Source organism: Genypterus blacodes, unplaced genomic scaffold (assembly GCF_046128005.1).
Source record: "Genypterus blacodes isolate CSIRO-AG114 ecotype Tasmania unplaced genomic scaffold, CSIRO-AGI_Gbla_v1 ptg000336l_1, whole genome shotgun sequence".
Classification (NCBI taxonomy): domain Eukaryota; kingdom Metazoa; phylum Chordata; class Actinopteri; order Ophidiiformes; family Ophidiidae; genus Genypterus; species Genypterus blacodes.
The window spans coordinates 1-14,821 of NW_027467121.1; the positions used below are offsets into that span (position 1 = coordinate 1).

Below are 14,821 nucleotides of genomic sequence, written 5' to 3' on the forward strand. Positions count from 1 at the left end.
CACACACACACACATACATTCATGGGCGCAGTTAGGCTGAAGTCTATCTGCAGAGGATTTGCATGAGGAGCTTCGTCTCCATTGTGCCGCCAGCAAACACGGAGGAGAAGGAGAGAGAACTCGGAGCTCTGCAGCGAGTCGACCTACAGACTCTACAGACGGCCTCTTACCAACCATCACCCTGCCTGAGTGTGTAGAGCAGGAGCAGGAGAAGAGACATGAAGGGAACCTGAACTCACCACTTTCCTCTTGGTGCAGAGGAAGGCGTGGCACTCCAGGGTCTCGTTGTGTTGACTCTGGACGATGTAGGCAAACACTTTGTCGTGCATTTTGTCTGCTGTGCAATATGATATTCTGCAAAGGAGACACACACACACACACACACACACACACACACAATTTAAAGAGAGAAAGGGAAGTGGGGAAGAAGAAGCAGAGTCACAGTGGTCTCGTCTGCGTGAACACAAATGTTCGCCGTCACTCCTCAGCTGCTGCGGTGATGTCATTCGCCCACAGCTGAACATCCTGATGCGTTTAGACTGAACACGTGCAGGCCGGACATCTGTGCAGCTTCCTTCATTCCTCCCTGCCGTTTTAACAAGTTACTACAGCCCAACACACACAGACACACACACACCTGTCTAACAGGCTGGACTCACACGGAGCCGCAGCTCGGAGCTTTGTTACTTTGTGAAGCTTTATTGGACTTTGTGTTTTGCATTAGATCCAGCTGAAGCCACTGAGAGACGGCAGCATGCAAACATAGCTTAGTGCCTTGGTCAAGGGCAATGTCAGGGGTAGTATTGTACAGGAAGGGGAAGGGAGGGGGGGAGAGAGAGAGAGAAACAGAGACAGAGACAGAGAGAGAGCGAGTCTGTATAGGTTGTTCACATGCGCAGCAGCGGCGCCTAAAGTTTGGATCACATCCTGTGCCTGACCATGAGTTTCCTGTCAGGAGGAACACACTTGTTCTGCTCTCCTTCTAGTTCTGGCACACATGCATGGAAAGCATTTACACACAGGAAGCAGCAGAGCTGGCAGCAGCAGCAGCGGCGTGACAGAGGCCAGCGTGTTCCTGGCTGTCTGTCGTGTGATGTTCTGTGTGTGTGTGGCGTGTTTGTCAGTCTCAGGTACATGGAGCGATGATGAGGACTACACTCTGTCCTTCCTCTCCTTCCTGCCTCAGCACGGCGCTGAGAACTTCACCATGAGACGATCACACACTCGGTTAACTTGTGACTAATTGAATATAAACAAGAGTAGGTGGGAGAAGAAGAAGAAGAAGCAGCAGCAGTGTGTGTGTGTGTGTGTGTGTGTGGGCAGATTAAAGCCTGCAGCGCTTTAATAACCACAGCTGTCGTCTCAACGCCAGAGTCAGATTTACAGCCGGCGTATGGGAGGGAGTGTGTCGGGGAAAATTGGGGGTTTTGGCAAATCTATTTCTTTTATTGCTGGTCCTCCTGGGCAGATGTCTGGGGGAGCGAGCTCGGGCGGAGGTAAGGAGGCGGAGCCAGGCTATGTGTTTGCACCATCCTGAGGTCGCAGCTGGACTCGCCTCACCTCTCGCAGCTCGGCCTTCTAATCGCCGCCGCCATCATTTACTTCAAGATGAGACTATCCATTACCTCCGCCTCATCCCGTAGACGGCAGTGCGGCACGTCTGGGACATTTCTGGACGTAAACGTGATGGAAATGAGGCAGGAAGGCAGCGGAAGGCAGCAGAAGGCAGCGGCTTCATGATTACAGTGAGGCAAGGCATTCCAGGATGACGCGAGGAGAACGAGACGGAAATCATTTAGATCTCCTCCCTCAATCTGACAGCTTGTAGAAAAACAATCACACACCACGGGCTCGTCTCCTCGGTAACCAGCCGTGAGCGATGAGGAACCTCGTCGACGCGATCCAAAGCTCGACTGAGTCACTCGTAATCTGGAGGCCGACGGAGGTGAGAGAGCGTTTAACACGACAGGCTGGGATCTGTGTGTGTGTGTGTGTGTGTGTGTGTGTGTGTGTGTGTGTGTGTGTGTGTGTGCTTTCGTCAGTCACGCCTGAAGGGAAAGCTGAGACATGCAGCTGTTTTTGTGTTTCCAGGGAGACCAGATTGATGAGACACAATGCTGATAGATTGAACACACACACACACACACACACACACACACACACACACACACACACACACACACACACACACACACACACACACACACCTCCCCCCCTCTATCACACACTCCATATAGTCTCTCCACGCCCCGCAGCCCTCCGGCGTTGATGACAGCATGAGGGATATAACCAGGTTGGTTTTATCAGGGGTGAGACGAGGACACGAGGAGACGAGGACACGAGGGCAGGAGGGCGTGGGACTCACCTGTATATGGAGATGTTCTCTATGAGCTGCTTGGAGGCGCTGTCGTACAGGATGATCCCTCGTGGCGAGACGGTTACCGTGACTTTCTGGAGCTTCTTGCCGCTGGCTTTGGCCTGGGAGAGGAAGATGAAGAGGAGGAGAGGAAGAGCGAACAGATTTAGTAAAAACAGGTGAGCGGCATCTCCCACTCTGGAGGTCGTACCAGGACGCCTCCACCTCATCAAACCCACAGACGCACGCCTGCAGGAGGAAACGCTTTTAAATCAAAACACGCAGTCGGGCGGAGCGAGAGGAACGAGAGGAATGTGGACGCAGGAGAAGAGTTCAGCTCAAACATATGAGACCATTGAGCGCTGTGAGGTCCTGGAGGGCAGACGGGTCTTTATCGTCTGTCCCTCCACAGCGTCCAGTCTGTCTCCACCGGCTTCATTATCTAACCTGAGCTGCCAGGAAGCCTTCGCCTCCATAAAGCAGCAGAAACACAACAACATGTCCAAACTAATTGCTTCTCCAAATGTCAGCCGGGCCTCCAGGTGACGCCGGCGACCCGTCACACGTCGCCGAGGTGAGAGGTGTTAGACTGTGCGTGTGCGTGTGTGCGTGCGTGTGCGTGTGTGTGTGTGTTCTCTCTCTCACCGTGGCCACTATCCTCTTGACGGCGGCCGCAGACAGCTCCTCTCCTTTGGGCTGCTCCACCAGCGTGACGCCGAGGTACTTGAGCTGGAACACCATGCCCTCCAGCAGGGTCTCCCTCGTGTCCGTCCAGTTCTCCGGAAGCTCTGCGGGGGGAAAGAGAGAGAGGGGTGCACCGGTGAGCCTTGTGGTCCATGTTGCTTCACGTCACTCCTCAGCGTCCATGTCCTCTTTACTGCTCTACAGGAAATCACTGTAAACGTCTCAGTGTGGTAAACGAGTCTTTACAGGCTATAAAGCTCTGATCTGTTTACCATAAATATGTAACCCTGCTGTGTTTGATGATGTCATATAAAGCCGTGTGTGTTGATTTAACCCCGGCTTCATAGCTCTGACCTGAAGCAGACGCAGGAAGTGCTGATGGAGGCCTCAGCCAGAAACGGACCTTCTCCTTATCTCTAGAGAACACTTCCTCCTTCTGAAGTGGACGCACGGAACAGCCGCCTGATAAACCATCAGACTCTTCATCTTCGCGTTGCACTCACACCTCCATCCAGGCCGAGACAGGCGGAGGAGAGACGGCAGCTCAGTGTGGAACTTCACACCTCCGTCTCTGAGCCGCTCGCTTCCTCATTCTAAACATGAACTTCTCCTTAATTAGGCGTGAAATATTCTCTCACACACACACACACACACACACACACACACACACACACACACACACACACACACACACACACACACACACACACACACACACACACACACACACACACACACACACACACACACACACACACACACACACACACACACACACACACACACACACACACACACACACACACACACACACACACACACACACACACACACACACCTGGGTGCTGCTCTGCATGGCACCCATTAACCTCTGGGTGACCTCAGGCTCCTGTTGTCTGAGGAGACGAGCTGGCGGCTGTGAAAAGTCTTCATCTTCATCTCATTAGATCAGATGTGGGGAGAAGTGTTCACACTCAGATGGAGCTGTGGTGTCATCCTGTAGATTCTGCTCCAACATCTCCACGTTCTCTGCTGCCTCTGGAGGAAGCTGGAGACGTTGGGACGTATTGACTCGTCTGTCTGGAGGTCATTGCAAAGGTCAACCTCCACATTTGCATCAAGCTATTTATAAACCTCCTTGGCTCCTGGTGTGTTTGGTGGAAACCCTCTCATCTGGCTCGAGGTCTCACATCCTTAAGAGATCAAAGGAGCAGCCGAGGCAAACCTGCAATCTTCCTCCTCTGTAGCCCCGCCGAGCCCACTGAGTGCTTGTGGCAAATGGGTTTTAACGGCAGCTCTGACTCTAACCCGCCTTTAAGTGATGGGTGAGTCTGACGGGGACGGCCCGCCCTGAGGTCAAGGTCAGGGCGATCCTGAGTGGAGCCTGCAGTCACATGACAGCCGCTCTGCTCTAATACAATCAGCACAGAGCGGCACTAGAGGCTCCTCATGACCTAAAGTGAGCTACCAGAGCACAGAGTGGACCATAAACCTGCACGAGGAGGAGGAAGAGACACTTAGGACATTTGCACAAATATGGAGATAATGGAAGCTGAAGCTGAACTCTGGTGACCTTTGAACCCCGGGCTCACAAACACAGCAGTCCATCCTTCAGAGGCACAGACGGGTTTGACTGAGTGATGTGTGAGGGGAGGAGGAGGAGGAGACGCTCTTCTCTGCTCCTCTCTGCTCCTCTCTGCTCCTCTCTCCATGTGAGGAGCTGGACCCTGAGCTAATGAGCGCAGGAGGCAGAGCTCTGGGGAGGAGCAGCGGTTGTCGCTCTGGGAGCAGAGAGAGCAGCACGTTATGATGGGAGTGCCCGAAGAAAACAACAACACACACATAAATATCACAACCTGGCCTTCTGATCAAGACTTTAGTGAGCAGGAAAGGAAACAGCTCCTCTCCTTCAAAACATAAAACATGAACTCCCACACAGGAAACAGAGCTATTTATAGAGCTGCTGAGCCCAGAGCGCTCTGTATGGATAATAAACCATTTACATATCGGTCAGATTTACATTCACACACACACACACACACACACACACACACACACACACACACACACACACACACACACACACACACACACACACACACACACACACACACACACACACACACACACACACACACACACACACACACACACACACACACACACACACACACACACACACACACACACACACACACACACACACACACACACACACACACACACCTCATCCAGCCCCTCTGCCGTCGCTCTGTGCAGCGGCGGTGCTGATTAGAGCAAAACTTCAAAGCCTCTCTGGCAGAGCCGGAGCTCTGGCTGGACAATAAGCGCCGCTCGCCTCAGCGATACGGCAGGAAGCTGTAGAGCAGAGAGGCAAGGGGGGGGGGGGCCGCTCTGGCAGAAGGGTCACACAGAGGGCCTCAGCTGCTGCTCACATCACCGGGCCAGAGGAGCCACGCTGTGATTACTGGGGATCTTCAAAGGACAGTGTGTGTGTGTGTGTGTGTGTGTGTGTGTGTGTGTGTGTGTGTGTGTGTGTGTGTGTGTGTGTGTGTGTGTGTGTGTGTGTGTGTGTGGACTGAGCACCACTGGCTCATTACACACACACACACACACACACACACACACACGACGGTAAATATGAAACATGGTTAGCAGCTTGAGTCGCAGCGTAAACGTGAAGCTGCAGGGAGCCAATCAGAGAGCAGAGCTCTGCTGAGGCGGCACATGAGCCCCCTGCACCCCCGCCTGTCTGCCTGCAGGCCCTGCGACCTGTAATCACACAAGCAGTGTGTCGTCGGCTCTGTCAGGAAGGTGGAAACCAACCGCTGCTCTGTCTGCTCTGTCTGTCCCGCTCCAGGCAGGTCTCAACACACCAGAGGCAAAGCTGGGAGGAGAAGGAGAGGAACAAAGAGAAGACATGTGGCCCCTCTTCCTCCTGCAGCTGCTCACCTCATCTGAACTGCAGCACAACTCCAAGCAAACTCTTTATATAGAGGAACGACAAGACAAGACTCTGGATCAGACGCTCCAGGGAGAGAAGAAGAAGAAGAAAAAGAATCATTGAAGGCAATAAAGGATCTGAACTGAGCAGAATATGACAGAACACACACTCCTCCAATACAGAACATACACTAGCAAAGGAAGTTGATCTGTAGGCCTCAGGTCACACAGTCTGAGGTCAGGTCAGGTCAGGTCTGTGGATCTGCAGGTCTGTGGTTTCTCCTCTCAGCTCCACAGAGACGAGCTGAGGTCACCTGACTCCTCTGCTGATCACACAGCCTCTCAGATCGCCTCATCTGTGTGTGTACAGAGCCCAGCGGGTCGCATGAAGTTTTAATGAAGGCAGAAACACGGTTATGATGCAACGAGAGCTCCGGAGAGGAAAGACAGGCGAGGGGTCAGGGGAGTTCTATCAGAGAGAGGGAGAAGCAGCGGGGTGTTGGGTCAGATCCCACAGAGAGGAAATGAGGCGGCGGATTGAGAGGAGGGAGGGTCGGGGAGGATCGTTATCGCTCGGCCTGTCAACAGCCGGCGACAGTGACGGTAACGAGAAGAGACGATCGGCTTCTTCTTCCTGGCAGCGTCTCCGCTTTCAGACGCGAGACAGCGAGCGAGCGAGCAAGCAGAGGAGACAGATGATGGGCGAGCGGAGGACAGAGTCAAATAGGGGGAAGAGATATGCAAATGAGGGAGTAAGTCTAATTCAGACCCAAACACGGATCAGTCAGGCAAAGCAGCGGATGATCGGGGACACGGGGAGACGTAACAGTGGAGTCTGTGCGGAGACGGCAGCAGGACGTCTCCTCAGAGGGACCACATGCAAAATAAAGCCGCTAATGGCCTGGAGAAGCTTTCAGCCACACAGGCGACACAAACACAATCACAGCTGACGGCTCGGTGGCGTTATCGCCTCGACGGAGCCTCGGCCTCAGACACTCTGACAGCTTCTCTCCGCTCCACCACAGGAAACGCTTTCATGAGCGAGCTGTGGTTAATGAGGGAACGCCGTCCACAGAAACCAGTTTCAACCGAGAGGACGGCGACCTGATGAGTCAAAGCCTCTGTTGTGTTTGATGATCACCGACTCACACAGAGGCCTCGCATCAAAGAGGCTTAAAGCCGGGGGATTGTTGGCGCTCTGGGTTTCACCGGTCAGTCGGGAGCGAAAGAGGAGGACGGACAAAGAGACGTTCAGGTGGAGCTGTCCGTCCCGCCCGCCGCACCGACAGGCCGTCCTTTGTTGGGACGTGAAAGGAGCTGGGCCTGGTGTCATGGAGGCTCCAGTGGAGGAATGAAACCAGAGACAGCAGCAGCAGGCGGGGGAGTCAGGATGGAACAGACTCACTCAAGCTGTGAATGACGCCTTGTTTCACCGCCGACTGGACACACACACACTCACACCCCATCTGCACACCTTCCACTAACAAGATGGGGGGCGTGTGTAAGTGTGTGTGTGTGTGTGTGTTTGTGTCCTGGGGTCTGTGTTGAGATTGACAGGGTTCAAATTCTTCCTTCGGTGTGCGAGCGTCATGCTGGAACACTTTGAAACACTTTGAAAGAGCTGAAGACTTTTGATTCAAGCTCTCAGGAGCCGGTTGTCACAATGGACAGAGGGAAGCTGTGTGTGTGTGTGTGTGTGTGTGTGTGTGTGTGTGTGTGTGTGTGTGTGTGTGTGTGTGTGTGTGTGTGTGTGTGTGTGTGTGTGTGTGTGTGTGTGTGTGTGTGTGTGTGTGTGTGTGTGTGTGTGTGTGTGTGTACACATGTCAGAAGGAGGGCACCATGTCAAACACACAGAACAGATGTCAGGTTAGCTTTACTGTGACACAGAACAAACTTCCACCAAACAACAACTTGGAGGCGCCTTCAGATTGAGCTCATTTGGGATTCGGCAGACTCAACAGAACAGAAAACGCAACGAAGCTGGACCTGTGGCACAGAGAGGGAGTGTGTGTGTGTGTGTGTGTGTGTGTGTGTCTGCCTCTCCACTCGTGTGTCACGTTTAATGTAGGCCTGTGTAACTCTATACAGGCTGGGCCGCTCTGGGGTTGGAGCCTTTGAGTGCAGCGATGGGACGGAGCTGAGACGGAGCATTGTTACCGAGAGGAGAGGAGAAGAGAGGGGAGGAGAAGAGAGGAGAGGAGAAGAGGAGAGGAGAGGAGAGAGGAGAAGGGAGTCAGTGCTTGGTGCTGCTGTCGGGTACAAACACTGACAATGGCTCATCCACCCCCCTGAAAGAACACAGGAAGTGCTTTACATAGAGGCTGTAAACATAAATGTCAGTCAGTCAGTCAGTCAGTCACACACACACACACACACACACACACCTCTTATGTGTCTCTAATGCCATAAAGGCAGAGTTGTAAAGTAACATAAAGACATGAACCACATTTACAGCATTTTCCATATCTACAGGAAGTGTTGCATAATCAGAGGAAATGCGCGTTGTGGCGTCTGCCTGCGACACAACACGCCGCCTGCACAGTCATTGGATCGCTCCACGTTCCCAGGATGTGACAGTGGTGTCAGATTTCAGTGTGGAGAGGCGTTCAGGCTGCAGGACAGAGGGACAACACGGGGACAACACGGGGACAACACGGGGACAACACGGGGACACCACGGGGACACCACAGCACCGTCTCTGCCCGGGACGACTGGCCCACATGTCTCTCCTGCCTCAGACTGATGCTTCCTCACAAGTCCATGTGGGAGCATTTCCAGAGGCCAAGCAGGTCGAGCTGGGCGAGGGGACGGATTTGTGGAGGATAAGAGTCTTACACTAACACTGGGAGAGAGACACACACGTGTTTAGGTGCTGCTGAAGGATGTAAAGTGAGGAGAGAGAGCAGAGAGCAGAGGACCTGCTGCTGCTCTGGGATTACAACCACAAGCATCAGGGTAATGAACCTGATACCCAGGCACAGCTGAAGAAGACGAGCTGACCTCCATTACCACTCAGATGATGCTGAGAAACAATGTCACCTTATACAAGAGCGAGCAGAATGTAGAGAGAAACACCCGGACGAAAGGAATCACTGCTGTGCCTTCAATCAGTATGGAGTGACTGTAAACACACTGAGTGACGCTGCAGGCGGTTTGTAGACGTGTGGACGTGTGGACGTGTGGACGTGTGGACGTGTGTCTTCTCTATGCTCTGTGGATCTGTGGGTCCCTCTCTGTTTTTATGTGTTGCTTTCAATCTGTGTTTATGGCTGAAAGGTGAGGGGGTGAAGAGAGAGGAGGAAGCTGCTGTCAGCGCTGTCATGTGGAGGTCATGGAGGTCATGAAGGTCATGAAGGTCACCTGCGTCCGTCGGTGTTTGGTGCTGATCCAGACAGACGCTCAGGACTTTCATTGATTTCTTCACATCAAGAGAAACTGTATTTTTCTCAATTTCCCCAAAAGCTCTTAATCAAACTCAACGATCCTGCATGTTTGTCCCAAGATGGACAGTAAACAGTTGAGCGCTGACGGAGATGTTATAGTAAAGAGACGTTTCCTCTAGAGAGAGAGCGCTCCTTCCTCCGTCTCTCCTACAGACAGAGCGCTCCTTCCTCCGTCTCTCCTACAGAGACTTCAAACTCTGCATGCCTGGAATGCTTCAGCATGAGAAACCAGTCGTCTGGGTTTCATTAAGATGTTTTACGACTGAACCAGAGCGCCAAAGCACCTGAAGCTCTGGGAGGGGAGAGCGTCGGGGTGAGAGCTGCCACTAAAGAAGAGCGTCAAAAGAGCAGGTTTTACCTGAACGACATGCTCTACAGAGAGGGGGGGGGGGGGGGGGTTCAAGCTGGACTTGCCTGCCCGGTCTGTCTGTCTGTCACGCTGCGGAGACAGAGGGTTTCTCTTTGGCAGGTAGACAAAGAGAGGCAGAGCGACACGTTGATCTGCCTTCAGCCCCGAGCAGAGGGGCTGACAGGAGGCAGAGCGGCACAGAGCAGCTGCTCCTCACATCGGCCCGTCTGTAGAACCTTCACAGGGGCCCTTCAGACCTTCCACTGGCTGTAAAGTTCATTTAATCAATCACAGGGGAAGTGTGTGTGTGTGTGTGTAAGGCTCCACACTGACCGCATGTCTGACCATATGGCTGAGAGAGCTTACACACACACACGATGTCTACCCAAAACTCAACAGGTTAACCACACATGTGAAGATGTGACACACACACACACACACACACACACACACACACACACACACACACACACACACACACACACACACACACACACACACGCACACGCACACGCACACGCACACACGCACACACGCAGCTGTGTCTCTTGCACACACACACACTTTCCTGGAAGAATATTTCTGTTGTGTTGTCTAACTTCTTGCCGTAAAAGGAGTGTGTGAAGGACGTTACGCTGCAGTGTGAGGGGAAACAGAGGCAGCGTTTACTCTGAAGTAAAGACGGCACAGTGACAGAGCAGATGTGCCACCACGTGCCACCACGTCACACACACTCGTCACACACTCGTCACAGCAGCAGAGTTTAATCTTCCTCTCTCTCCCCTCATGTAGAGGCAGTGAGGGTTTAAATGTAAACATGCTGGGCGCTGAGTCAGCTGGGCCGAGTGTAATCTCTATAATCACGTCTCTACAGGATTACAGAAAGGCCCCCTTTGGTTTACAGTGACAAAGCATGATAGCGCAGTTGTACATCCCCAAACACACACACACACACATACACAACTCCACACACAGAAGCAGGCCAGAGACACAGAAGATCTAACAGGGCCATAAATCACTGACGACTTTACAACTCCATAAAGGAATCCAACAAGAACCAATCTCCGTTACAGAGTGCCGAGGCCCCCTGGGTGACTTTGGGCTGGGGACAGGGAGGGACACAGAGGGACACAGCTGTGGCCCGGGGCACACAGGGACAGTGTCCAGCGTGGGCCGCAGAGAGGACACAGAGTAACTGTCTGTTCTAGAAAGGACAACAAGTCCACTGCTTTGACAATGAAAGTGACACTGCAGCCATTTTACTTTATGACAAAACTTTCAGGACCTTTACATCTTTACAAGTTTACAAGTCGTCCATACGAGTCCAGGGCTTAAATTACTGATATTAAAGATGAAGAGTTACAGTTGGGTGACTTCACACCAGCCCAAACTTCTGTCACTGCGGTAACACCACTTTAATAAAGCTGCTAATTATGCAACAACATCTATCACCTCCTGCCACACTTCTGACTGACACACACACATGGTGTTAGATCTGATGAAGTCTGAGTGTTTGGGAGTTCCAGCCTAGTGTGAACCGTAGCTGCCTGGGTGCCGACAGTCCCACGGAGGAGAAGGCGACCCTGGCCTGACCGCGGTGTGTGAGGGGAGCTGCGTGTCTTCAGTGCAGACGGGGATCTTCTGCCTCCCACACTGGCACACCTTGATGAATAAAGGGACTGAGGGAAAGATGGCCGACGGTCGCGTTGCGTCGGAGAGTGGAAGCTGTGTGGATGCAACAGGAAGGTAGAGTGCAGAGAATGGCTTTGTCTTTGTCAACACGCTGCCAAAGAGCAACAGAACCGCTTAAACCATACAGGAAACGACAGTGCAGTGCAGCGTTGCACCCTAAATGTAGCTGTGATCATTAATGAGGCCGGCGTGCTGTGAGTCAATATTGTGATCCGACGCCGAGCGTGGGAGAAGAGGAATGGAGAGCCCATAGATTCCACAGAGATTAATGGGCTGTTTTTACAGGGCCGAGCCCACACAAGGGACACAGACACACAGCCTTACTACTAACATGTGTGTGTGTGAGAGTGTGTGTGTCTATGAATGCTGTATTTGTGAAACAGAATAGCGAAAACACCACAAGCCAGAGACAGAAACAAAGAAGAGCGTCCACCTTAGAACAAAGGCATGCTAATGATCCAGGTACTACAAGATGAAACATGTTTGTGCCGCCGCAGATGAAACTACACCGAGCCTGCGACTGAACGAAGCGGCGCTGGTACAGTCAGGACATGAGCCATCTGATGGACAAGGGCGAGACTGATATATGAGTAATGGACGTGGATCAGGAAACGATCGGCGGCCTCCTGGGTGAGTGTGGAGACGGCAGCACAGAGGGGAGGAAGTGACCTCTGACCTGTGACCTGTGGCACATGTTACCTCTCACAGCATCCAGCCGCACTATGAACACAACACCTCCTGTAACAGCAGGGCCGATAGTGGACTACACCCCCAGAGAGAGGGGGGGGGGGGGGGGGGGGGGGGGGAGGGAGAGAGAGAGAGAGAGAGAGAGAAACAAAGCATTGATCACACACTCTGGCACGTGTGGAATCTTGCTGCCAACTACTCTCTATTGTCTATGAGGGGGAGAGGGGGGAGGCAGGGGGGGGAACAGAAACCAACCCCCCTGTGAGTGAAACCCAAATGACAGCGACGATGATGGGAGATGATGACAGGATGGCGTGGACCCTTTAGACCCTCATCCATCCCGGTAATCGTTCAGCCATTCCTCCTCTTGCGGCTCGGTTTTTTTTCTTCATTGGTCTCTGACAGGTATCGCCTAGCAACAGTGCGTTGCTATGGTCGTGCAGCCCTCAGCCAGGAAGAAGCGCTGATCCGTCCGTGCTCTTTGATCTCACCGCTCCCCCGCTTCTCTCCGACCTCAACGCCCCACTGAGCGTTCACAAAGTCCGGGTCAGCTCGTGTCGGTTCCCCCGCTGATCTCCCGGTCTCCTCCGTCCGTAAATCGCACCCCGTGTTTGCCGTGTAAATGACGTGGAAGACAACAACCGGGGTTTTTTTAAAGACGAGCGGGCAAACTTACTTTCCCACTCCGTAACCCGCCGCTCCGCCGGGGTTTAGCCGTGAACTCCCCCGGTGACATAAGCGGAGGAGAACCGGCTCAGCGGCCACAACAGGCTGAGAGCTGCTGTCAAGTTCAGACGCCTCACAACACAACAATTCACACTTTAATAGTCCCTTCTCACGCCCGCACGCTGCTTTTCGGTTATAAATAAAACCGTAATTGATAAGAGAACCGAACATTCTCCCGTTTTGACAGCATTTTACCCCCCGAAACCAAACAAGCAGGGCTAAGCTGGTAGTTACCGAGTGAAGCTAGTTACTGCCGCTGCCTGGTAGCGTCCCATGCTAGCTCGGTTAGCGGCGACTGGCGGCACCGCGGTGACGCAGGACGGACGCTCACTTACTTTTATGTCGGCTAGAGCTCCACGACTGCTTGGCGATGCTCGGGCTCCGGATTATCGCCCTCCCGGCGGACTTCAACGCGTCCATGTCTTAATCCCAAAGTGGGGCAAACCCGCCCGACGAGCCGCTGGTCCGGAGCGCGGAGACACTTCGCTTCGGTTTTTACGGAGCGGTAAACTTTTCTCAGCTGTTTTCTCTCCTCCTCCTCCGCCGCCTCCTCCTCCTCTTCTCCACGCACGGTCAGCTTTGAATCCACGGTAGGATCATCTCGTTCGTCCCCCTGGGCGGTGTTATGTATGTAAATTACCCGGATAACACGCGTGACGCCCGCTGGTGGAGTCACGCGAGCGAAACTGCAGCCAGGCGGGCAATGCGGGCGGTGCTGCTGCCGCTGCCGGTCAAACACGCTCAGATCCCCGGTACAGTTTGACTCACGGCGGGCTGGTTCGTGAGACTCGTCCGGTAGTCACGTCCCCGGCTTTGGAAGCCACAGCCTGTCTCACCGTTACGTACTGTTTATGTGTGTCATCCTGTTGAAGGGTTAATGTGCCTGTAAATCCCTCAAGAAGGAAGATGTTAAGATGTTAAGACTAAATTCAGTTTAGTCGCCAGTTTACAAAATGTAACAAGCTTTAATGTATAAAACAGTTAAATCCAATCAAAATCATGCAAACAATGACAGAGCAGTAAAACCTCAGATCATGTTTGGGAGTTGATGGATCTGTATGAATGAGGTCATGTTAAAGGAATCTGTGAGGCAGCTTGATATTATAATTCAGGTTAGAGGGGAAACGGTGCATCTTTACGACCCTGTGATGTACAGTATATGAGAGACGGTTAGTCGTAAAACAGCAGCAGGGGAAGAAGTAAAGCTGTTTCCTGGGGGAAGCCCCGTTATAAGTCAGTTACAGTATCCCCACAGGCCTGTTGTTGGACATCTGAGCACCAGGTTGTATAGATGAAGACATAAAGAGAGACTCAGGCGCCTACAGGTTAAGATGATATGTGGCTTACAGAGAGACTAAGACCCCCATGGCCTGAGGAGTCTTGTGTGAAATGTGACTCAGGATAGAAGTGCATCATCTCACACATTTCTTGCTGTTCCATGAGAAATCTCTGTCATATTTGCTTCTACAATAGCATAAGACCCAAAGAGCTGCAGTCAGCTGATCACTGCTTAGAATGCTGCAGGTGCAAACTTTCTGCACAACCAGAGTCAAGACAGGAAGCAGTGAATTCTACTTATACAACCTTTCCATTCGTCTTTTTTGCTCTTACATCATCTCACTCTAAACGAATCAGTCAGAAGAATGGCTCTCCAAAAATCTAAATTTCATGGGACACAACGAGCACAGAGAGAAGAGTGCAGCAGGCTAACATGTCCCTCAGGACGCATTACACTACTTTCTCTCCCTGTTACCACTGTCATGTTCAATCTGAAACACACTAAGCAGGGACAAGAGGATGCTTTTATTCTGCAAAAAATGTATCCAACTTAGACAGATCACTGAGGGGGAGAATGTTTGGAAGCACAGTGTTTCAAAGAAAGTGGAGGCTGGAGACAAAAGGATGTTTTCAAACTGTATATTGTCCTAAATCTGCCAGATC

The 14,821-nt window shown here is 52.4% G+C and overlaps 1 protein-coding gene across 1 annotated transcript; it reads right to left on the minus strand.

Moving 5' to 3' along the window:
* Positions 1-161: 161 nt before the first annotated feature.
* Positions 162-13,498, minus strand: LOC142988572 (low density lipoprotein receptor adapter protein 1-B-like). The gene is made up of 4 exons (XM_076137769.1): positions 13,216-13,498; positions 3,002-3,144; positions 2,366-2,478; positions 162-354 (listed from the first exon to the last, which is right to left on the minus strand). The coding sequence occupies exons 1-4, from the start codon at positions 13,298-13,300 to the stop codon at positions 177-179; spliced, it is 519 nt and encodes a 172-aa protein (XP_075993884.1). The 5' UTR covers positions 13,301-13,498; the 3' UTR covers positions 162-176.
* Positions 13,499-14,821: the final 1,323 nt, after the last annotated feature.

Coding starts and splice junctions, on each gene's coding strand:
- LOC142988572 (XM_076137769.1), bottom strand. CDS start 13,300: ATGGACGCGTTGAAGTCCGCCGGGAGGGCGATAATCCGGAGCCCGAGC. Junction 3,145..13,215: donor GAGCTCTAGCCGACATAAAA/GTAAGTGAGCGT, acceptor TTCCCCCCGCAG/AGCTTCCGGAGAACTGGACG. Junction 2,479..3,001: donor TCAAGAGGATAGTGGCCACG/GTGAGAGAGAGA, acceptor TTCCTCTCCCAG/GCCAAAGCCAGCGGCAAGAA.